Consider the following 23,028-nt stretch of genomic DNA (forward strand, 5'->3'; position numbering starts at 1 on the left):
TTAAGATAATTTGACAGAACTCAGCCAATCAGAGCAAGGAAGGGGGAGGGAAGGGAGCTGGTGGGTAGCAACAGTTGCCCTGGTGAGGACGAAGCGCCATAGCCGCGGTAGCCCTGGCGACAAGAGCCCAGCAACAAGAATCAACAACAACAACAACTGAATCCGCCATAAAATTAAAAGAAGATATTTTACCAGTGGGAAATACACACGTGGAACCAGAGGTGAACCTCTTTACATATAGGAAATATTTTGCGTCCAATTATGCTGAATTGTGCTGTTGCTCTTTTCCCTTGTTGTTTCAGTAGCCATAACAGGCAACTGCCTTCCAGTGTTAGCTGAGATTAGCCTGCAAGCTAGCCGTCGTGCTGATAATCAGTCGGGTCCGTTTCTTGAACGGAGTACTTTGTGACCGCAGCTCATCCCTGTGTCAGTGAATTGTGCCTGCCGTGACGACGCAGCCACAGGCGCGTACTCAAGCAGGCCGTTGTTATGGCGATGTCAAATGCAAAAGGTACAAAATGGCGGTTGTTGTAGAGACCAGTTAGCTTGCTGCCTGTGTTTCCCTGCTAGACAGCTAGCATTGGTGCTGTCACGACAGGCGCGTGCTTGTTACCACTTACAGCTAACGGAACCAGCAACGGTCACTCGTGTGTTCTTAACGATATTTTGGTGCATTTTGTGGCAGTTGAGCACATTATGTTTTTATGTAGGAGCCGGCTCAACGGAAAACCAACTCCCTGAGTACATTATGTGATCCTTCCAAAAGGGAGACCAAATTAAGGTAGTCAAATCAAAAGTGGGAATCTATAGACAGGTTTTGGGATGGTGTTGAGGCAGGGGTGGAGGTGAAATTGTCCCCACGATAACGGAAAGTTGAAGAAACTGGGGCAGGTGGCGGACATTTAACATCTGATGGGCGTGGCGAAGGAGGGCGTTTTGCAGGTGCTTGGCAAGTCCGGAGTTCACTGTAACGTGTGTTTGTTAACTGATTTGCAATTTAGCGAGGCTATAGATATGTTTTACGATTAGTTTTGGCCTGTTTACTTAATTTTTTGACCAATTTACGCAAGGATTACACTTCAATCTTCACGTGTGATTTAATTCACAGATGTGACGCTAGATCACAAACCCTTCCATCTGCCCTATCATTTCCAGTCAGTTTAACAAATGATGAACGAAGATATAAAGTGTTAATAAGCTAAGATCTAGGATTTTAACTATGAAAATGTTTCGAATGACAAAAAGGATAGGGAGCACATTTAATCTCCTGGTAATTGTGTGTGTGACATAAAGTATAACAACAGCCCACATTGCAATATTAATGCTGTGTGATAAGGGATTCTCCCTACTTGTGCAGCCGGTATAACTGTAAATGTGAGTAGCAGTGGGCTGTATGATCACATTACAGGTAATGAGACACCGAAAGGCTTGTTCCCGTCAATGCTCCTCCCCCACATCTCCACATTTGCTGCACCACCAACAGGTCAGCCAGAGTACTTTCAGAAAAAGCCCTCTTATTTAAATATTTGCATCAAGGAAACAAATGAGAATGTCGATAAATTTGCAGTTTCTGCAGGTTGCAAATCTGAGATCTGATATAGATTTCATAGTGATCAGGCCAGTATCTGGTGGTGAACTCTCTATTCAGCATTTTTTTTCCCAACACTTTTAAGAGATCATGAAGGAAACATAATTTGCCTCATGTCCAAGTTTTGCTGATGTCATTGTGGTTGGACCCTCTGCTTCAAAATATTAATGAATTACCTCTAATAATAGTTACTTATTGTAAAAGTAATAACTGACTAGAATCTATGATTTATCATGTTTCGATCTGCTACATACTACAAAATGGGGATTGTATCACTCTTACCTTTAAAACTCTGACTAAATCTCACACCCCTGCCCTGTTTCTACATGGATGATTATACAGTGGCTTCAAAGAACAGTTGATATTAGGCTATTCTAACCAAATGGAACATGGAAACAAATATCTCCAGGCTTTATCCCTGGTTGACCAACACAGAGTGTCCCTAATATGTATTAGTAATGCATAACCAGTTACTTTTTTATTTTTCTCAGGGTGATTCCCAGCTCTTGTTATGGCCACCTCAGGCTATGTAGGCGAGATCCAGCCGACAGCCCAACCCCAGGGGGCTGGTGTGACTGTCACACAGGGGCAACCTGATGCCAGCTCCACACCTCCAACTGCTCCTCAGTTTCTGGCTGAGATCCAGACTACTGTGGTCACTCCCACTGTTGTCACACCCACAGGCCAAACTACTCCCACCGATCAAGCCACCTCCATCACAGCGCAGAAGCCCGTAGCTGGTAATCAGACTCAGTCTGCAGCACAGGCCCAGCCAGCCCAGACACAGTATGTGACTGCAGAGATCCAGGGCTCCCCCTCGCAGTCTGGAAATGCTCAAAGCACTCCTCAGTATATTGTTGTCACAGTCACAGGTAAGGACTGAACATGGCATTACATTATTTATTTTAAAAATACAGGTCCGTCTTTATCAGATTTAATAATACTGTATATAGGGGCAATCTGCTGGGATACTTTAAAGTTTCATGGATCATTATTGTGTAGAGCAAAGTAACTTAAGTTGCCTTTTATTTATTGTTCAGTAAGTGTAACTGTAATTTTAATGACCTAATGTGATATTTGGCCTGCATGGTGGAATGGACTAGTGGCAAAAACTATTCATTAAAGTAAAATTAATGATCGCATTTGAATTCTCTCTTTGTCCTTCAGAGGGCTCCCTTCACTCAAGTGACAGTGTGTCAGACTCCAGCCCCCCTCCAGCTGTGGTGCAGACAGGAGTTCCCACGCAGGTTGTTCAGCAGGTACAAGCGGCTCAACAGGTAAAATGTGCCCACACACACAGACACAAAATGAAATTAATGCGTCATTGACACTTTAAACAAGAAGCGTATTTATCTCAGCAGAGGTCAGTTGTGCAGGCCACCTCTCAGATAGCCAAGACTGAACCCGGCACCCAGCTCAGTGTCACCAGTCTACAGCCTGTTCATATCAGCCCGGAGGTAAGTCAGACTACCACACCATATCATTGGTGGTCAATATGATATCTGACAATTCACTTGCAGCATCACTGACCAACATACATTTTTATTATACAAACATATCATATCTTCCATCATAAAAGGATAAAATGTGACATCCACAACTTTACAACTTCCTCATACTTTGACAAAGTTTTAGTCATCTAATCACATCTTAGGTTGAACCTCCCTCTGCTGGCTTCCAGCTCTGTCCTGGCACTGAGGTGACAGCGTTAGTCAGAGATAACAGTCTAGAAGAATTCCAGCTACTTCATGAGATAGGACAGTCAGAGTGCCCGGTATCAGGAGACAGCATACAGGAATGGTACGATATTCCCCTCTTCCTCCCCTTGGACCTCCTTCAATACTACCAATCACTGAACTTGCTCTCTGTGCATGTGGAGAGAGAGATACAAGTTCACCCTCCAGTCACAAGCTCATTCCTTGATCAGCCACCACTGCAGGCTACAACTGCCACTGTCCAAGTAGGTCAGGGACACAAGGGATACTATTGCTGTAAAGTTAAGGGAACAGATAATCTGTCTGTAGTTAAGAAATCTATATAAGTCATAATTGCAAAAAAAAAATACTGTACATGAAAGTTGCCCAAAGTTGATATGGTCTAACCAGGTGAGCAAGGATTGATTGGATTTTTTTGTCAAGTGAATGTAGGTGTGTGTGTGTGTGTGTGCCCATTCCTTAGGTCCAGCAGCAGCTCACCCCAGTGCCAGTGCAACATGTGTACACCAATCAAGTGCAGTATGTGGAAGGAACAGACACCAACTACACCACCAGTACCATGTGAGAATAAAGCTATGTAATTACACATGTTCAGATAGAACTTTTCCCTTCAAGAGTTTATTTTGTTTTTAACACTTTTTTTATGTCTTTCATGCAGTCGTTCCAGCACCTTCCCTTACACTGATACACCTCTGTACACCCAGACCACAGCCACCCAGTACTATGAAGGTCAGCCAACCTCAGGCTCACAGGCCTCCACCCCTGGCACACCTCTAACCGTCTCAGTGACTGCTGGCACAGCTGGGTCTGTGTCCATGTTTGTGGCCCAGCCCACCAGTGCAGCAGGGGGAGGGGCCACTGTGGTGACCACAGGTGGTACCACCAATGGGGCAGGGGAAGGGGCAGGCACCAACGGTGGCACAGCAAGCAGCTATGTGATCCAGGGGGGTTACATGCTGGGCAGCAGCAGCGGAGGGGCAGCTGGCAACAGTCAGAACTACTCTCACACTGCCCGCGCCTCTCCAGCCACTGTGAGTATTACAGAGGGCGAGGAGAGTAGCGTGCCGTCGGCAGACAAAAAGGTATGCAGAGGCGCCAAGCGCAATAATTTCTTCTCATTTTTTTTCACCCCCACAACCCTTTGGTGGCACACACCGATGATATCATAGTTTTGTCCAGTGGAAAGCACAATTAAAAATGTGGATATTCATATTAGTACGATGAAATGTTAATATTTTGAGTATATAACATAATAAAAGTACACCTACAATTATTGAAGCATATAATATTTTTAACTGTGATTTCCTCCTCAAAAAATAAAACAAAACCATGACCACATCATTTCCATATCATTACAGTGCATGTGATGAGGGACATTTTTAATTTCCCTGAAATGCCCCAACACTTTATCATCCTAAATTCATTGTATTGAATCGCATATAATAGTGGTAAACAACCTAAGTTTGGCAAACATCCCATGTCCCAGGTCATTAATTCATTGCATACCAAAGTTGTATGCCACGGCACGCAAACAAACATATTTGTGTTTTCATACCCAAATGATCAAAAAATGTAAATGTGAATGGATTTTGTTTGTGTTTGTATAATTGATGAATAAGAAATATGTGTGCGCATGTACTGTACTGTGTGATGAGTTGAAAAAATGTTAGTAATGTAGTTTGCAAATAAGCAAGCATATGTTTGTGTGCACATATTTTGAGGTGTGTTATCCTGTTTGTATCTACTGGCTTTGCTAACTGCTCCAGCTATTTTCTTTTTATTATTGCCTGCGTGTCAGGTACAGTGGTTGCTGGACAACTATGAGACAGCTGAAGGAGTGAGTCTGCCACGTTCGACCCTCTACTGCCACTATCTGTTGCACTGCCAGGAGCAGAAACTAGAGCCTGTTAATGCTGCATCTTTCGGGAAACTTATTCGATCTGTGTTCATGGGGCTACGCACACGACGCCTGGGCACACGGTAAGACGGGTCAATGTGAAAGGCCAAACGCACAATACCCATTTGCAATCCCTTCATACACAACTTGCCTATATGACACGACAGGCCTGCATACGTTGGTACCCTACCTAATGTGCTTTTTTTAAAATGCCTTTTTCTGTCAAAAGTGTCTCTGCTTACAGAATCAAATTAGACAGAATCAATGTCAAAGTCACAGAGAGAGGACTGTAACATAATCTCCCTACCACAGTGCTGCACATCAATAGACATCCTCTTTATATGCCCTGTATGATCCACATGCATATAGATTTTAATTAGTGAACACCCATGCAAAGCTTTCTACAGGAAATTTATGATATGTATAGCTCTTGAAAGCATTGCAAAATGTTCGCTAAGTGTAGGAAGACGTGTGGGCATAGATGAAGACAGACAGCATGTGTGTGGGTGAGTGAGTTTGACAAAGGAGGGGAGGGTGAGCAAATGAGATTGACTTGTAGAAATGTTTTCTAAAATGGGTTTAGTTAAACAATACAGTAAGTTTCATTATTGTATTTTATGAAATTAAAGAGGCAAATTTTAAAATTAGCCTGTATCAGGACTATTGTATGTTTGTAGCCTTAGGGAAGTCATCATAGGTTTATATAATGTAAACCCTCTCGTCTCACAACCTCTTCTTTTCTCCTTCCATAGATTTACTGTGGGAGACACATTTGCCAACAGAGGACCAATTTGATGTAAAAACATATTTTACCTGTCCCTTACAGGGGTAATTCTAAATACCACTATTACGGGCTGAGGATCAAGGCAGGCTCTTCTCTTCTCCGCCTAATGGAGGACCAGCAGCATCTGGCCATGAGGCAGCAGCCCTTCTCACAGAAACAGAGGTAGACACATAGTTGTCCCTACACACACTCACACATTTATTGTCAGTCATTACACCACTCACTGTAACATTTTTCTTAAATATCTATTTTGAGTATTCATGTCTCTCACTCTATGTATTTTATTTAAAATCATGGCATTGTTCCAGATTTCTCCAATACGATAAACAAGTGCTTCAATTTAATTTCACTTATTATTCATCATCTTTGCGTAGCTCTGAACGTTTCATCTGCGTTGTCTTATGAACTTTACCCCTGTTCTTATCAGGTTGAAGCCAGTGCATAAAGTAGAGGGGATGACTAATGGCACAGCAGCCGGAGCAGGCCAGCAGCAGCAACAGCAGCAGGGCTCGGGGCAGGTGGACATCAGCACCCAGGTGCAGCAGTACCAGCAGTTCCTTGGTGAGTTCAGTGGATAGTTATCAATTATCTACAGGTATAAGTTGAATAAGGATTTGTACAGCAAATGGTATTGGATGACATATTATTGTGAAAAAGACAGCATATACACTAAAATATTATACTGAAATGAATACACGTTGCCCTCTGCATTTACTTTGATTTCTCCTTGAGTATCCAGTGTACTTGTTTCCTGTCTTCCAGATGCATCCAGAACTCTCCCAGAGTTCCCAGACATTGACCTCCAGGGAAAGTCTCTGCCAGAAGGCATTGAGCTGGAGCACATTAAGAGCTTTCAGCTGCTGTACAGAGAACACTGTGAGGTAATTAGCTAAGGTCGCCTTTTCTGTCTGTCTGTCAGTGTCAGTGGAGGACTTCTTTGAATGAAAGTACCGATTTTAAGTTTACTAGTTGAGGTAAATTCATGTTGTTTGGCAACTGAGGGAGAAGATGGATTTAAAAGTACTCTGTGAAGTGCACCTCTAAATGGTTAGGCTCAGTCATTTTTTTTATCAGGCATTCATATTCTCTCTCTGTTTTGTCAGGCCATACTAGATGTGATGGTCAACCTGCAGTTTACCCTGGTGGAAACTCTGTGGAAGACCTTCTGGAGATTCAGCCAGAGTCAGGCTGGAGATGCCACGTTGGCTGTGTGAGTGCTGAAGACTTACATGCAATCAAGAAATGTCTCCCGTTGCAGCAGCAGGAGCGTTCTATAAAAAATTCTGGTAAACAAACTGTTTGTGTGTCTGCAGTCACGACGAGTCAGAGAAGCGTCTCCCTAAGTGCTGTCTGGTGTTGCTGTGCAAGTATGACCCAGTGCTGCGCTGGAGCCGTGACTGTGACAACAGCTTGTACCAGGGCCTGGTGGAGATCCTCATCCCTGACGTCCTCAGGCCCATCCCCAGTAAGGCTCTCTTTAATCTCTGACAAAGGGAATATTTGTCCATACCTGCAGTAAATGCCTATAAACATATAGTGCTATTCTTTAACCTCAGTTTTAAGTTAACCTATGAGAGAACAAATGTCACCATGCCATCTCATTTAAAACAGAGACCGTCTTGTGATGGAATCACACCAGCAGAGACGTCTGTCAAAACATTCTAACCTATGACTGCTTGATAGTGATGACTACATTATTACATTGGTGGACTTATTTCTTTTAGTTTCAATTTTACTCAGATGTTGAATTTAATTTCTTTGCTTTGGCAAAGCAAGGACTGTCCTTTCTTACTGCAGCATGTTGCCAGATAAAATATATTCCATGTCCAAGGTCTTTGTCTTCCAAGTAAATCTGAACCACATTTGGAATTTGGTTAGGAATATACATGGCCAGAGGATCAATTTCTCCAGAGGAAACTTAGCTGTATATCCCAGGTGTTTGATAATCTTTCATCCGGACACATCCTCAGCAGATAGAAAATGACAGCTTGCTCTGAAGCGCAGGCATGAAAGTCTCTTAACCCTTTTTCTTGCTGTCCCCAGGTGCCTTAACTCAAGCCATCCGTAACTTTGCCAAGAGCCTGGAGAGCTGGCTGACCAATGCCATGATGAACATCCCTGAGGAAATGGTCCGCATCAAGGTACACTCCCCTTGTGCTGGCTTGCAGTTGATGGAAAAATGTTTTTTTCCAAACCATGAAACAAGCTGTCGTAGGCCTGCAGAATCAGCCAGTGCAAAACCATATTTTGACCGGTTGCAAGTGTAGCTACAATATTTTGAAATCGGTGCAAATCCATTTTCTGTGTGGGTGTTTTCCTTGTTGTGGTTGTGCAAACACGAGCAAGAGCTGATTTAAAATAAAATGCTGTCCTATTATTCGCCAGCTTGAAAATAAAAATAAATGCAACAACACTAGGTCAATCATGCAAGTCATTAGGAGTAGAAAATGGCCTATTTAAACAGTTTTTACTTATGGAAAGTTTTTTTTTTTTTTTTTTCTTTTAAATAGATCACTTCACCAGGATTATTTATCTTGACAAAATTATGTTCTTTAGTTAAGAGGTCATGGTGATAAATATAGGGACACTGTTGAATAAGATGTGTATGTATGCATGCCTTAATGTGAGATTTTTCAATGTCCTTCATTCTTTGTCTCAGGTAACGTCAGCCAATGCCTTTGCCCAGACACTGCGTCGCTACACTAGTCTGAACCACCTGGCCCAGGCAGCCCGTGCTGTCCTCCAGAACACAGCACAGATCAACCAGATGCTGTCCGACCTCAACCGTGTTGACTTTGCTAATGTACAGGTTGGTTTGGTCTCTGAACATTGTGGCTGGCAACATTTGTCTCCCCTGACGTGATTATACATCATGTCTGCTCTTGCTGGTGATTTAATGTGTGATTTCTTCAGCTACTGCAATCATTTTGTCTTTCTACAACTTTCCTTCCCAGGAAGCACAAACCAGTCCCTCTTGCTTTTTCTCAAAAACCCACTGTCTTTTCTCCTTCCTCCAGCAAGTGCAGAGTAGATGGTTTGACACAGAACCCTGAACCTGATAGTGATTTAGTGTCATGCATGAAAACAATCTGGCATAGAATATATTGCACAGTGACTTCAGTTTCAAGCACAGCCTGCCATTATTAGGTTGCTCTGTTTCCCCCTACTGGTACAACTAATCCCTTGTACTGACACATTGCCCTCATTCTGTCCACCCTCTACAGGAGCAGGCCTCATGGGTGTGCCGGTGTGAAGACCGCGTCGTCCAGCGGCTGGAGCAGAACTTCAAGCTGACCCTCCAGCAGCAGAACTCCCTGGAGCAGTGGGCTGCATGGCTGGATGGTGTCGTCTCCCAGGTCCTAAAGCCCTACCAGCACAGCCCTGCTTTCCCCAAGGCTGCCAAGCTCTTCCTGCTCAAGTGGTCCTTTTACAGGTGTGATGGGAACCACTTGGAAACGTTCATCTCCTTTGTTCTCTTTGGTGATGCTCTGAGATTGAGTTACAAGATTTTGTAACACAGTAAATGAGCACATCTATGTGCTCACGTTGACTGATAAGTAAATCAGAGTTGTCTATGACCTGATATTACATTCAGCATGGCAAATATATGAATTACGTTTGACTTGATACACTGGTAAAAACTGAAAGAACACATTTTAACTTGTTAATGATGTCAGATCAGTCTATAGTAAGTTCATTTAGTTTTTATAGAACAGGCAACCAAATTAGCTTTCCATTTAATGAAATAAAGAAGTCAATGTAAAAAGAAAAAGTAAACATATTATTGATAGATATAGATATATTATATAGCAAGAAGTGAGGCCTCTCTCTCTTGCTCTCTCATTCTTGAGAAAACAACATCAAGTTGACTCATGCTTAAAAACTTTGACTGAGAAATACTTCCTCTTTGTGGTTAGAGCTGATGTGAAGTAGTTATAGAATATATGTGTAGCTGTGGTTCAGTTCCCACCGCCTCTGCTCTCCAGTTCCATGGTGATCCGGGACCTGACCCTGAGGAGTGCAGCCAGTTTTGGTTCCTTTCACCTCATCCGCCTGCTGTATGATGAGTACATGTACTACCTGATAGAGCACAGAGTGGCCCAGGCTAAAGGAGAGACCCCAATTGCTGTCATGGGAGAGGTACCAATACACACACATACATAAATGAACAAAATAATGTATCAATACTTACAGGACTAACATTCCCTCTTCTTGCCATTAGTTTGCCAGTCTAGGTCGGGGTCTAAGCCAGTTGGATCCTGACAAAGGTGATTAAAATGTGTTTTAGTGTATCTCAGATGAATGCTTTTGAGACGAAAACTAAGTTCCAATCATTGTTTGCAAATAACTCATTTACCCTTTTCTATCCCAGAAGAGGAAGAGGAAGAGGAGGAGGAGAGCGACGATGAAGGACAGGAGCTGTCCCTTCCCTCAGATGGTCCTGTGCTGGGAGAGGAGTCTCTGGAGCCACCTGCTAAGCTGGCCAGAACAGATCAGAGAGTCCTCTTCACCACCGGATCAGCTGAAAACTAGTCACATAGTAACACTACTAGATGGAGTTGTTGATGTTGACACACACACACACAGACAAAGATGTACAATTAATACTAATTTATACACTCCACACATGTATATATTTCTTGTAAATGTGTGTGCACATCTCGCTGCATACTGTCCCGATTGTTTACGCACACACAATCAAAACACATGCTCAGTCAGTACTGCTGCTGCCTGGATGGCACAACCACCTGTTGGAACCATTGATTACACAATCACTGGCATGCAACAGGATGTGGCTTCATAAAACCAGATCCTTTCAATGCAAAGACAACACAGAGCATTTTAACCCTCTGTTGTGTTAATCTGTAAAAACGAACTAAAGCCAGGCATGTTTTTTTGTCCCTCTCATTGCATTGCAATGCTGTAGCCTTGCTGTCTCCTTGCTGAGAAACCTGTGCTCACCCCAGATCCTCCTAAATCTGTCACTGCCGTGTCAAAGTGGTCTTCAAAATACTGTGATGTGTGTGTAACGATATCTACAGGAGGAGGGTGCAAAGTGGACCTTCAACTGTAAACGGTTGCTGAATTTACTGATTCATTAAATGCTGTGGGGAAGTTGTGTTGTTCAGAAGGAAAGAGACTTGTAAAAGACAGCAGGCGGTCAGGGTTTCTGGTTGGGTTTGTCTTGTTTTTGTGTGCGTATTTTCTGTATGAGCGCTGTGGTCACACCGCTCTGCTGTCACTTCTGGTGGCTGACTGCTTTTCCATGATGGTGTCTATACAGCATACGTGTGTTTCTGGTTGTGTGATTGTGAGTCACGCCAAGTGTGGACTGTTTCTTTTGTAGATATTTTAAGGCATTCAGGTTTTGATTTGGGAGTTGTGTGTAGATTCCCTGTTTGGTTTTATCCGCCTGTAAAGAAAAAAACATTCTTGTGTTCTTGGAGTGCCTGTCGCAGCTGCTACACACACTTGTAAAGATAAAGCTACGGCCGTGGAATTGGGGCTCCCATTAGTTGCTGCAAAAATCCTCTCTCTTTTCTTGAACATCTGGTTCCATGAGAGAGGTGCTGTATCTGTACGTGTCATAATTTTATGTTGAAATGCTCCAGTCATGTCCATCCAATACATTCCTCTGGGGCCTCACTTTCCTTTAACATATCATTTTCTTGCCTTATTTAAATATATTTTTCCATGTGTGTGCCAAACCTGTTTCCTTTTTTCCCAGATCCTGTTGTTTTTAATCTCTTTCCATGTTTTAAGGAGGACTGTGCCTGAGTAAGAACAGTGATATACTTATATTCTACTGTATATTTATCCACTATTTTGAATTTTGTTGTCACTAAGTGAACCTCTTGTGCAGTGTATGGTGCTGTGTTGTCACACATTGTAAGCAGCCTTTGTGTGCATTATTGATTTGTGATTGTTCGTTCAGTTATCAATCCTATATCATATCTTATGACTTTTCCACAAACAGGCTAAGGCCCTGCCTCTTTGCACATATTGACTGTTGTCGAGAAAACTCCGACAGAGTTATCTGAAATGTCTTTCATTTTCTTTGAAGTCTGAGGTGTGTTTTTGATGGTGGGGGTGCAGGTGTCAGATTTCTTGCAGTTGCTCATACCACTCGCCGCATTTGAGAGAATTTGGTGAGAGATCTGATAACTCTTCCTGCACAGTCCTCCACCGACACTCATCCCCCTCCACTGTGCTTTCATCTCACTGCATTTCCGCCCTCCTGCCAATGGCTTTGTTTTGCTTCAAACATCCATATTCTTAAACACTGTTCATCACAATTGGTTGTTGTAAACATGTCATTTTTGAATTTTTAAATACAATGTCTTTAAATAGCTGCAATGCACACGTTTTAAACAGGCATTCGCAGCTTCAAACCAGCACATCATCCTTTATATGGAGTCTAACGCTACCACAGCTGAGTACATATCACTCCGGTCTTTTACTGATCTACAGCATATAGAATGGCCATTGTTTACCCAGTAATAAAAAATGTTTAGTCATTTTTATAGTGCATTGTTTCTTATGTACAAAACAAGTTCAGAAAAAAAAGATGTTCAGTGGCAGTGTTTTATGAATTTGGTCTGCTGTAAGTATGACTGTGCCTTTGGAGGTGGTAGAATGCAATTCAGATGTTTTTAATTTTAAAGATATAAATTAAAGAATTTTTAAAATTGCACCTGTGTTCCATTCAAATACTTACCTCAAAGTTTAGCAAAAGCATCCATTTTAAAGAGGAAGTACAGTCAGTCACCCATAAGTACAGCTGTATTTATAATAAGACAGAAAGGGCCTCTTGCTGTACCCCCACACAGACTGTATTCACAGGCTTGTCAGTTACCACTTGTAGTGCGAAGCACTGTGTGACACTGGAACATAAACCACAGGTACATTCTGTCTGTATGATGTGTCTGAGGTATGGAATCACGTGATGAATCGACATACAAGTGGCTGGGAAAACAACATGTCAGTATAAGATGTTGGGCCACCATTAGCACCATCATTCTCTCAGATCTCTGCTTTATCCAGATAGCGTATATTTAGAGATACTCATTTCAGTTATCTTTCTTTAAAAATAATTTAATAATATATGTGTTATATCTATCTTTTATCAGTAGACTGATAGTGACATCTAGTGGGGATTTATCACAGCTGTGCTTTTGTTCATGTAACTAAAGAACAAATGGGATGCACAATATAGATTTTTTTTTTGTTTATGTTCATGCACATCTGAGGGTAAGAAAAGGTAAGTAATGATGGATGAGATAATATTCCAGAGCAGTAATAAGATTTGTTGTGTGGAAGTTCTCTCCTCTTGGAAACATCTGGAACATGTATTGCAAAGTGTAGTCAGGGTTTCCTCCTCTAAAAAATGTGGAAAACATCCACACCTGCAACCAAATGGTTTGGTCTCTAGTCTACCCTGCAAGATTCTATTCAATTGTTGGAGTTTGACATTTTCAGGCATTATTTATGGGCTCATACTGTATATTGTGAATCCCCAAAGGAGAAGACAACAAAATGTTCAACACACACTTTAAAGTAATTGTGGTTTGCCCCTTTTTAATTCAGAGTATTGCTGCTGGTGGTCATCTATCAACAATATCAACACTGCTGCCAAAGGCAGACTCACAGCTGCCATTCAGAATATAAGAATCATACCTGATACATTTCTGTAAGTCAAAACCAACAGCTCTATATTGCTGAATATATGTACATATATCTTAAAGTGGGACACATTGGAAGACTGAATTTAATTCTGTCACATTAAAAAAGAAATTGCTGTGGGAAGGCAAAAGATCACGATGTTCTTGTTGGCATCCATAAAAACAAAGGTATGTAAAGTAAAAAGCAAGCATGCAACCTTGAGATAAAACAAATCACAGCTTGGGTCAAATAGTTTGAATGTTGCCTTGCATGACATGTTCTGGTAGAAGAACCTGCAGCTGTATAAACTACAGAGGGTCTCAGAACCTGCAGATGAGTGACAAAGACATACAATATGCAGTTGCCTCAAGTTAAATGCAGAATGCATTTCTAGCATTCAAATATGATACGGTAGCAGTATCACATTTGTGTGTTCCAAGCAATCTGAGATAACTAGGATTGTCCACACCAAGCCAGTCACATCTTTAAAAACAGGCATCGTCTTACTTCGATTTTGGTCTTCACAGTTAGCTGGGTTGTTTCTGGCCTGACAACAAACGCTCTCAAGTGCAACACTCCTGAATGGACATTTCAAGAGGCAAAAAAGGTGCTGGAACTAAAATAAAGTGAAATTAAACAGAAAAATTATGAATGATGGCATCATGAACCAAACACTGCTCCCTGTAGTGACCCTCACACTGATGGGTATTTATGGCAGGGCTGTTTATTGGAAGCCATGTGTATCCAGGGCCAAAACAAAGATTCTTAGCCTGCTGTAAGGTAGAACAATCCTGTAGCCTATGAGCCATTAAAAAAACAGCTGTCTTGTCATAGCCTCCCAATTTACACAGTTTTAATTTTAACCTTTGAACCTTTAAATGTAAAAATCTACTTGTGAAACCAGATGTCCACCTCCATCTTTAAAACAACTCATCGCTGTGCATCTTGAAAAACAATAATCAAGTGTTTTATCAGCTACCTGTAGCAGCTTTCAACAGTTATTGGTCATCCCGCATGCATGAATCAACACTGTAGATCTAATTTTGTACAGTGGAAAACTGTCTCACTTGTACAAAACACTATAAGTGAACACATTCATAAGAAGAAAGAAAAAAAAACAATCCTGCTGAACATGAGTTGAAACACCATGCAAACCTCATCAGAGAAGAAATGTGACAATTTATTTAAAAAAGAAAAAATCAAAACAAAAAATGATCTTAAAAGGATAACGCTGATGTATGATCTGTACCAGACACGCGGTATGAATATAGTCCTATTAATTCTGTTCAGTTCTGTAAATATAACACAGGGGTATGATGCTAAGTGCTTTAAATGGGACTTCTAAGTCAAGACATTAATAAATAGAACATGTAATAAAATGTATTGGCAACTCAACCTCTCTGCAATGAAGTCACCGCTTCAAGGCTTCCATGTTCATAACAGCATTTATAAATGTATGTAGAGGCATTGAGAAGCTGTGTGTCTGTCATGAAGGGGTTATCAGTCTTCTCCCTCCCCTCAGCAGCTAGCACTAGAATGTTTGTTCAGGTCACATTTTTTTTTAAGTATCCAGGGGGTGTTTGGTGGTGAGGGAGGGATTTGTTTCCCCTCACAAGGAAAAAAAATCTTAAAAGGCTAGACTCTGGCCTTAAGTTCAGGCTTGTCTTCATCCCTTCTTCCTGATTCTCTCTGGCATCCTTCTGCCGTGAGTTCTCACTGCGTCTAGAACACAAACGATTGACAGAAAGCAAATCCATTGTGTGAAAACCACTTGCAGAATAACTTCTTACTATAAATCATGAAGTGTTTTTCTCTCCCTGTACCAACCTGTCCTGGCTGGGGAGTGGCTGACTGGCCAGGGGCCTGTCCTGTCTGTCCATAGTATGCAGCCTGTTGTCTGTAGTACTCCGCCCAGGCTGCGCTGTAGTCAGGCTGGCCCCCTGTTGTGGATGCTGCTCCTCCTGCTGCTGTTCCTGGGGCTGCAGGTGCTGTCCCGGGGACGGAGCCACCCGTCTGGGCTGGAGGTGACAAACAAAAGAGTTAAGACCTAGTTAACCACTACATTTAAATAACCTGCAAGACAATCACACAGACGCAGACACAACTAATAAGCCAAGAATTGAGGAGGTGATGACAACTTTTGCCATCCAATGAAACACAAAAAAATGCCTTTTCACAAAATGTTTAATTTGGTCATTTATCTTTCATCAAGTTAAAATATGGGCTGCAACTTACATTCACTATCAACTGACATATTTCTCTTCTGATCAATCAGTATGTCCATTCAATGAAAATAGCGAGATTTAAGTGCAACAGCCCAAATAAGAGTATAATATAACTCAGATGTAACAACATAAACATATCCTTATATTGACCCTCTTCTGGTTCAATGTAAAGATGTGTTTATGTTGATTTCACTTCTGTGGATCTCGTAATCAATTGTCCATATTTCTGTTACTAATTTATTTTACATGTGTTCACATGCTTCGAGTTTTTATCGCATGTTTCACTGCAGCACAACCAACTGCCCTTTGGGGACAAATTAAGTCACTGAATGAAAAGTAAGACATTTGAACGTTAACAGCAGGTAAAGTTGCAGATGGTGTTCTTTGGAAGTCTCACCCATCTTCTTATAGTACTCCTCCCAGGCCTTGGTGTAGTCTGGCTGGCCTCCTGGCGTCTGTGCCGGTTGGGTCTGGTCCCCTGAAGTTTGGGCACCTCCAGCTGGGTTAGCAGGGTACTGGGCTGGCACAGCCCCTGACGGCTGCTGGTAGTACTGAGCGTAGTAGGCTGCCCAGGCTGCATTGGGGTCATTGGCTGCTGCCTTGCCTAGAAAAGATGCAGGGTGGAGGGGGTGAGGTCCTCATAGGGTGAGGGTGAGCCCCTGCTACTGGCCTGGAGACCGGGCTTGGAGACCAGGGGGGAAACAGAGACAGGGTTAGCCAGAGCTGCTTAAGGCAGAGACACATGCATCTCATCACAACATTTCCATCAGACTCCTGCTGACCTTCACAGACTTAGAAAAAAAAAATGCGTCATTACTCATCTGATATGACTTGGGGGGTATACAGTAAAACCTATAGTCTGGGATGAAAGTACTGTAGTAATGTGTTTTAAAAGAGACCCAACATGCTTAAATGAGCACAAACAGAGTGATGAATAGTGATCACTGAAAACCAGGAGAGGCATAGAATTCAAAGGTGACTCACTGGGGTCATGGGCTGCCTGGGGCTGCCACTGCTGGTAGGTGTTGCTCCAGCCCTGAGGAGTGTACTGGTGAGGACCTGGAGGACCACCACTGAGAAGGAAATAAATTGTTTATTATCAAAAATCAATCGGGATCGTCATCCTGACAAAATGAGAAAAACTATCCTTGTTGCAGCTACTCACTGTGGTGGTCCAGGTGCCCCCGGTGGTCCAGGGTTGTATGGGTTAGGGTTGTAGGGACCCATGGGACCAGCAGGACCTGGTCCACCTGGCCCCGGGCCTACAGGACATAGAGGACCCTGGGGAACACATGACATAATTATACATCAAATGAATCAAAATAGCATAAAAAAGCTGTCAATACATTTTCTGATGATCATCTAATTGACTGCTGCAGTTCTCGATTTAAACTGGTTATTTGACTGTAATACGGTCAATTAATTTAGATTAATTAAGAAAATCAACTGGAGAATGTGATCTTTGCGTTCTGGTGAGAGTTCCAGCTTCTGTATTTAGGCTTCCAGCATCTAACTTAAAAACCAGAATGGTAACTACCTCAATTTTCTCTTCAATGAGCTGCTTAGCGTGATCGATCTGCTGTGGTGAGCCACGAATGATGAACAACTTGAAGTTGGGGTCTCCATTGGGGGGCGGCTGTCGAGAGATTTCCACAAAGGCCCCTGTCTGCTGGTTGATGGACTTGACATTCTCCCCTCCCCGACCAATCACAAGCCCGCACTTGTGGGCAGGAATAGAGAAGGTCATTTCCCCTCCAGGGGGTCCCCACCCACCTTGTCCTCCACCTCTGCCTCTGTTGCCTGCGGGCATGCCTGGAGGGCCTGGGGGACCCTGTAAATGGAGGACAGAAAAAGCCTCAGTGCTACAGCATATTACTATATATTTGTGTACATGTTTGTATTGAATGATGAAAAGCTGTCAGGTTTGAGGATATTTCTGTTTTACGAATTAAGATCTGCTGAGGCAAACATTAGGAAGCTAAGATGCTAAAAAATCTGCCTTGAGCTTGCTGCCATATATTTCCTGTTATCCACAATTGATGATATTATACTGTGAGTTTACAAATGAACAAAAGCATGTTTTACACTGTGAAAGTGTGTGCATGTATGAGTAAGAGTGATCCATACCCCCTGTCCCTCCTCCCTGACTCTGATGCTCTGTAGCAGATCATTAATGATCTGGGCAGCGTGCTCGCAGCGGTCAGGAGGACCACTGATGTGGGCAACCTTATCTGGACCAGTCCCGTCATCTGTAAGAAAGATTTAGTCTGCATTAAGTAATAATTTTTAAGTTGAACCTTTACTGTTGCTGAACCCATTCAGAATCAACATCCACCTATGTAACTCAAGGCCTTACAAAGTGAGGTGTAAGTTACCTGCTTCTAGTGGTAAAAAATTGTTTAGTTTATGCGCTAATAAAATTGCTTGCTGTTCTCGCGCCACTGCTGTCCTTTCAACACTAGATTTTTGCAGGTACACCTATATTGACACAGTCAATATGAAGTAGTTAAGTAAGATGATACCTACAGACTCATGCGAAAAGGAAAACACATACATTGCCAACTTGAACGTGTCAATGGAGACATCGTCAAATGTGGAAAACATATAAATGCAGCCAGTCATCACAGGGTCCTACCTTGTTTGAACTGTATCCTAACCCCAGCATCATTCTGGATCTTCTTGATCATCTCTCCATTACGCCCTATGACCACGCCGACTGAGTGTCGAGGTACCGGGATCTGACAGAAAAAAAGAAGTTTTTATGAACTTGGTTATGCCCAAATACATTTGCTCATACTTCCAATCACGATACCACACACAAACTCACATCCATGCCTCCTCCCATGCGGGAGCCGAAGTCAGTTCTTTCACTAAAGCCGCCATGGTCTCTCTCCCTCAGAATCTCCTGCACCATTTCCTGGGCTTGCTGAATAGAAAAAATATGGTGATTACAGTACATAGCAATTGAGCACCCGTCAGTGATTTTAATGAGATGATTTTATGCATGTACCTGCACTTTGTAGGGATCTCCAATAATTCGTAGGGGTTTATCTACATTGGGTCCCTGAGAGGCATCCTGGATCAGGATCATCTTCACCCCTGCACGCTCCTGGAATGTCACACAATTAACATTATACTTCTGTATCTTTTCATGGTTGGCACAACTTAAGTAAAAACAAATTCACTGGCTCTACTTTTGAAACATTTTTGTATATTAAACAAAATATACTGCATCATAAAATTGCTGAAAACTGCGCTCACCTATCTCTAAGTTCACATCCATCAAGAGTTTTTAAAAATGCAATAGCCATGCAATGTACCTGTAGCTGTTTGATGGTCTCTCCTCCCTTGCCTATGACAAGGCCAGCCTTGCCAGCTGGGATCATCATCTCATGTACAGTGCCATTCTGCCCGTTGGTGGACTCATGATAAGAAGAAGGGGGTGTTCCCCTCCCTCGTGACACTATCTCGTCCAACAGCATCTTGGATTTCCTGGCCGGGGAAGAGCTGACCAGTTAGTCCACATCATCATACTGATATAATGGCAAGTTACACTGACCTTACATTACATCATTTAGTATTTATGAAACATAGGCATAGGTGAGAATATACAAAATTACCCAATTAAAGATGGCATAAAATAACAAGAGATTTTGAACAAAGTGAAAAAGTAATCTAAAAATGTTTAAAAATTATTATACACAGCAAACAATGCTTTAAAAAAACTCTTGATGTAATTTCGCCCAGTCCTCATTTCTGACAGATTTCATGATTGGATACAAGTACACACAACAATCTACTTCATCAGAAGTTAATATTTCTGATGCTTCCACATGAGACAACAATCAGCCATTTGCATGAGTTCTGAAACTTACTGTATGGAGTCATGGGAACCTGTGAGAGAGACACTCCTCTCTGGAAGCCCTCCACTGTCTGCACACACACACACGCACAAACAGTTTACAAACAAACAGTTAAGTAACGAAGGCCAACACCAAAAGCAAAATAAAACTGTCAATTATAATAAAAAACTTGAAAGCTGTGGAGCTGTTTAGGCTAACGTCACAGAAGTGGAGACAGTACCTGGAGCTATCTGAACCTTGCAACCTGACTCCTGTTGAATCTTATTGATCTGTTCACCTCCACGGCCAATAACTGGGGACAAAGAAATGGCAAACTGTGCGTTGTTGGTGGGTCATACTTGTAATAGTTGCTTTCATTTGTGTCTTATACCATAGAAACATAAGGGCATTATCATGGGCCAAAACAGAGTAGGGCTTCACTCACTGAGTCCCACCATGCTGTCTGGTACACTGTACTCCTCTGTGGTGGAGGTGGGCCTGGCAATATCAGCAGGCGAGGATGACAAAGAGGCAACAAATCAGGCAATAGTAGACTTTCTGATAGCATTTTTGCTACACCACTATACATAGACAAAAGGCACATAACTATACACTGTACACATTCAACTGAAAGCTATTAGATCTCACCTTTGTTGTGCAAGAGCAGCTAGCTGTGCACCAATAGCTGAGATGATACATACACAGTAAGAAAGAGAGAGTGAGAAAACAGAGCAAGGGAGAGGTTTTGGATTACTGATGGACTGTGACACGGACAGAGGAGACGAAGTGTGGACATACAAGGGTAAAGGGGCAAACTGCTGAAACATGAACACTGTACACCAAATTAAATACCGTCAGCTGTGAGTTATAAGATCACAAAGCCAAAAGTAATCAAAACATAAAATAGAGTTATGGACTCACACAGTGCTTTGGCTGAATCCAGGTCACTCTGTGCAGCCAGCTTCTTGCTCTCCGGTTCATCTGTTATATGAGGAAATTACATATCTTCTGTGAGAAGTGTCAGTGAATTCCCTTTGCAGCAAAAGCATCATCAATTGTGTAAATCAGAAATGGCTATTATTTAAATGTATTCATTTTGGCAGACACTTCTGTCCAAATGTCAAATGAGATTCAATCTGTGCCACAGTAAATCAGGGAGCTGCAGTCACCATACCTGCGTCCTCCAGCTGTCGTTTCTGTGCAGTGAATGGAAAGCCTTCTGATGCAGTGTTATTCAGAGGAGTTCCAGCATCGCCCCCGATCTTAGCTGCAATCTGAAACATAAGAGTAAAATACATCATGACAGCTGAGTTACAAAAATCTCAGCTATACAAGTGTACCACCTGCCCAATAATAACCAACTGACCACACATTGAATGGAACATCTCAAAGCAAAATGTACAGTCTTTAGCAATATCTACTTGACAGTGTGTATAAAGTTAATATTATGGTCTAGTCTTTCGCTATATTCCCATTTTAATTAGGGTTAATTGAATCTATTTTATATTTTACTGAGTATACTTCAACAGTTTTATTTTGCCTTTGTCAGGTGACTGATGCTACAATGCATTTTCCCCTCGGGAAGAATAAAGCAATACAGTTATTTGTATGGCCTGGGAGATCCAGTATTAAAATGTGGATATAGAAAAACTAAGCACGAATGCTATTAGAGAGGATTGTCACTATTAAAATGCACTGATGCCTTATAACGTCAAGCTTTTTGTGTGTCAATCTGATGCCATTAACAATTAAGTTCTTTCCACCATAACCGCATTATAACACCTTAATACTAACCACCCCCACAGTTATGATGGGGTGTCAACAGTGATTTAGACTGAAATGTCTCAAATCTGGAAAAAGTCTATTTTCAGTTCACACTGTGGGTTTGTTGGCTACATGCCTGTGTAAGCTAACATTAGCTAATGTACAACCAGCAGTGGCATTACGTAACAAGCGTAAATGCACTATTATGAACAACCGTTAAATTGAAAATGTATGTGAAGTCAAAATAAATGTCCCAGTGACGTGTGTTAAGCAGTGTGAACAATATTATCCCTAAGGCTAACTTTTCAGCTAGCCCTCCCTCTAAACATGCTCCAGTATGTCACATCCCTCACCTGCCGGGCCCGCTGCACCGCGTCCGCAAACGCATCTTTTTTTATGCCTCCCGCTCCGTTCCCAAGAGCTGCCTGTCCACCGAGAGTGGCCCCAGGACCTGGTGGCGGCACTGCATTGTACTCCGACATGTTCACCAGACGACAGGCGAGGAAAGGGGAGCAGAAAACCGGGTCGGTGCTGCGCAGGAGTGGGAGGGAAAGTCAAGAAACTGACGGGGCAAGGAAAGCGCCGGAGACACTACGGCGGCCGGGTAGGTTCTTTCGCGTTCTTAGTTCTCCATGTAAGCATAAGAAAGGAAAATAGCTTAACGCCACTATGGAGTTGGTTACAGCGTTTAGTTATTTACAAAGTCTACTTTCAGACAGGCGGTATTTAGAGGCGCCAGACCGATTCAAAACTCTTGATTCAGAGGTAAAAATGCATGAAAAGATACTTGGGGTAATTGATAATTATTTAATTCCCAGGGAGTTTACTGGTTCAGTACACTGACGTCATTTATAGACAAGCCATCTTATTGTCGGACTGTATATCTTGCCTTTATTAGATATCTTCACAAATGTTCAATAACCACAACCAGATCATTGCAAAAACGTGTGTATCGGACAATATATCGATATGGAACTTTTTAATTCCTAATAACAGTTTCGGCATCAGCCACACAAATCGAATGGTCTCTCTTACACTTATACTCTTCTTATATTACCAAATTCCACATTTCACACGTTGTTTCCCCGCCTGTAAAAAAAAACAAAAAGAAAAAAACCCAAAACAAAACAAAAAACACTGGCTTTTTGTGATTTCATGACGAGGAAAGGTTTCACAAATATGAAGCTGTGTTTTAAAAACGCTGTAACAGCATAGTCTGTTTAGCTTGTCTGTGTGAAGTGGTCAAGAATCGAGACAACATTGCCGCAAAATCACCGGAGCCAAGTGTTCATCACACTGGCATTTTCAGTGTTATTTTACACATCCTTCATTTAAGTCTACAGATATAACATGTTAGGATTGTTAAGTTATCATAAGTTTCAGTTTGCTTTTCAAGCCAATAAAGTACTGTATAAACCCAAACAATCGCAGTGCAAGCCAGTTTCTCTCTAAGCAATTCTTTCCACTCTACCTTTATGACATGCACAAAACAGTATATATTCAAATTATTATGTAACATCTGATTATTAACTGCTGAACTAGACTTGAAAT

General features: G+C 42.0%; 2 protein-coding genes across 18 annotated transcripts; one reads left to right on the top strand and one right to left on the bottom strand.

The window, feature by feature from the left end:
* The first annotated feature begins 73 nt into the window (after positions 1-73).
* rfx1a (regulatory factor X, 1a (influences HLA class II expression)) lies at positions 74-12,506 on the top strand. 14 transcript variants are annotated; one of them, XM_037087907.1, is made up of 20 exons: positions 96-221; positions 1,409-1,483; positions 2,080-2,460; positions 2,756-2,865; positions 2,947-3,045; positions 3,243-3,548; positions 3,767-3,864; positions 3,962-4,385; positions 5,102-5,283; positions 6,027-6,146; positions 6,412-6,545; positions 6,747-6,865; positions 7,088-7,194; positions 7,298-7,449; positions 8,028-8,125; positions 8,644-8,793; positions 9,209-9,417; positions 9,971-10,124; positions 10,207-10,252; positions 10,357-12,506. In XM_037087907.1, the coding sequence occupies exons 3-20, from the start codon at positions 2,100-2,102 to the stop codon at positions 10,515-10,517; spliced, it is 3,030 nt and encodes a 1,009-aa protein (XP_036943802.1). In that variant the 5' UTR covers positions 96-221; positions 1,409-1,483; positions 2,080-2,099; the 3' UTR covers positions 10,518-12,506. The 14 variants fall into 14 exon arrangements, with proteins under 14 accessions (XP_036943805.1, XP_036943799.1, XP_036943808.1 ...); XM_037087910.1 differs by lacking the exon at positions 1,409-1,483 and having other exon boundaries at positions 74-221; positions 5,108-5,283; XM_037087904.1 differs by lacking the exon at positions 1,409-1,483 and having other exon boundaries at positions 75-221.
* Positions 12,507-13,541: 1,035 nt separating this feature from the next.
* On the bottom strand, positions 13,542-22,197 carry LOC119013414 (far upstream element-binding protein 2-like). Of its 4 annotated transcripts, none has more exons than XM_037087921.1 (18): positions 21,831-22,188; positions 20,888-20,987; positions 20,635-20,694; positions 20,362-20,398; positions 20,159-20,211; positions 19,955-20,026; positions 19,747-19,804; positions 19,192-19,378; positions 18,882-18,980; positions 18,699-18,797; positions 18,507-18,609; positions 17,999-18,120; positions 17,409-17,702; positions 17,037-17,152; positions 16,856-16,944; positions 16,269-16,475; positions 15,474-15,664; positions 13,542-15,368 (listed from the first exon to the last, which is right to left on the bottom strand). In XM_037087921.1, the coding sequence occupies exons 1-18, from the start codon at positions 21,957-21,959 to the stop codon at positions 15,360-15,362; spliced, it is 2,025 nt and encodes a 674-aa protein (XP_036943816.1). In that variant the 5' UTR covers positions 21,960-22,188; the 3' UTR covers positions 13,542-15,359. The 4 variants fall into 4 exon arrangements, with proteins under 4 accessions (XP_036943816.1, XP_036943817.1, XP_036943818.1 ...); XM_037087922.1 differs by having other exon boundaries at positions 19,192-19,363; positions 21,831-22,184; XM_037087923.1 differs by lacking the exons at positions 13,542-15,368; positions 15,474-15,664 and having other exon boundaries at positions 16,333-16,562; positions 21,831-22,197.
* Positions 22,198-23,028: the final 831 nt, after the last annotated feature.

This window comes from Acanthopagrus latus, chromosome 23 (genome assembly GCF_904848185.1).
Source record: "Acanthopagrus latus isolate v.2019 chromosome 23, fAcaLat1.1, whole genome shotgun sequence".
NCBI classification, from domain to species: domain Eukaryota; kingdom Metazoa; phylum Chordata; class Actinopteri; order Spariformes; family Sparidae; genus Acanthopagrus; species Acanthopagrus latus.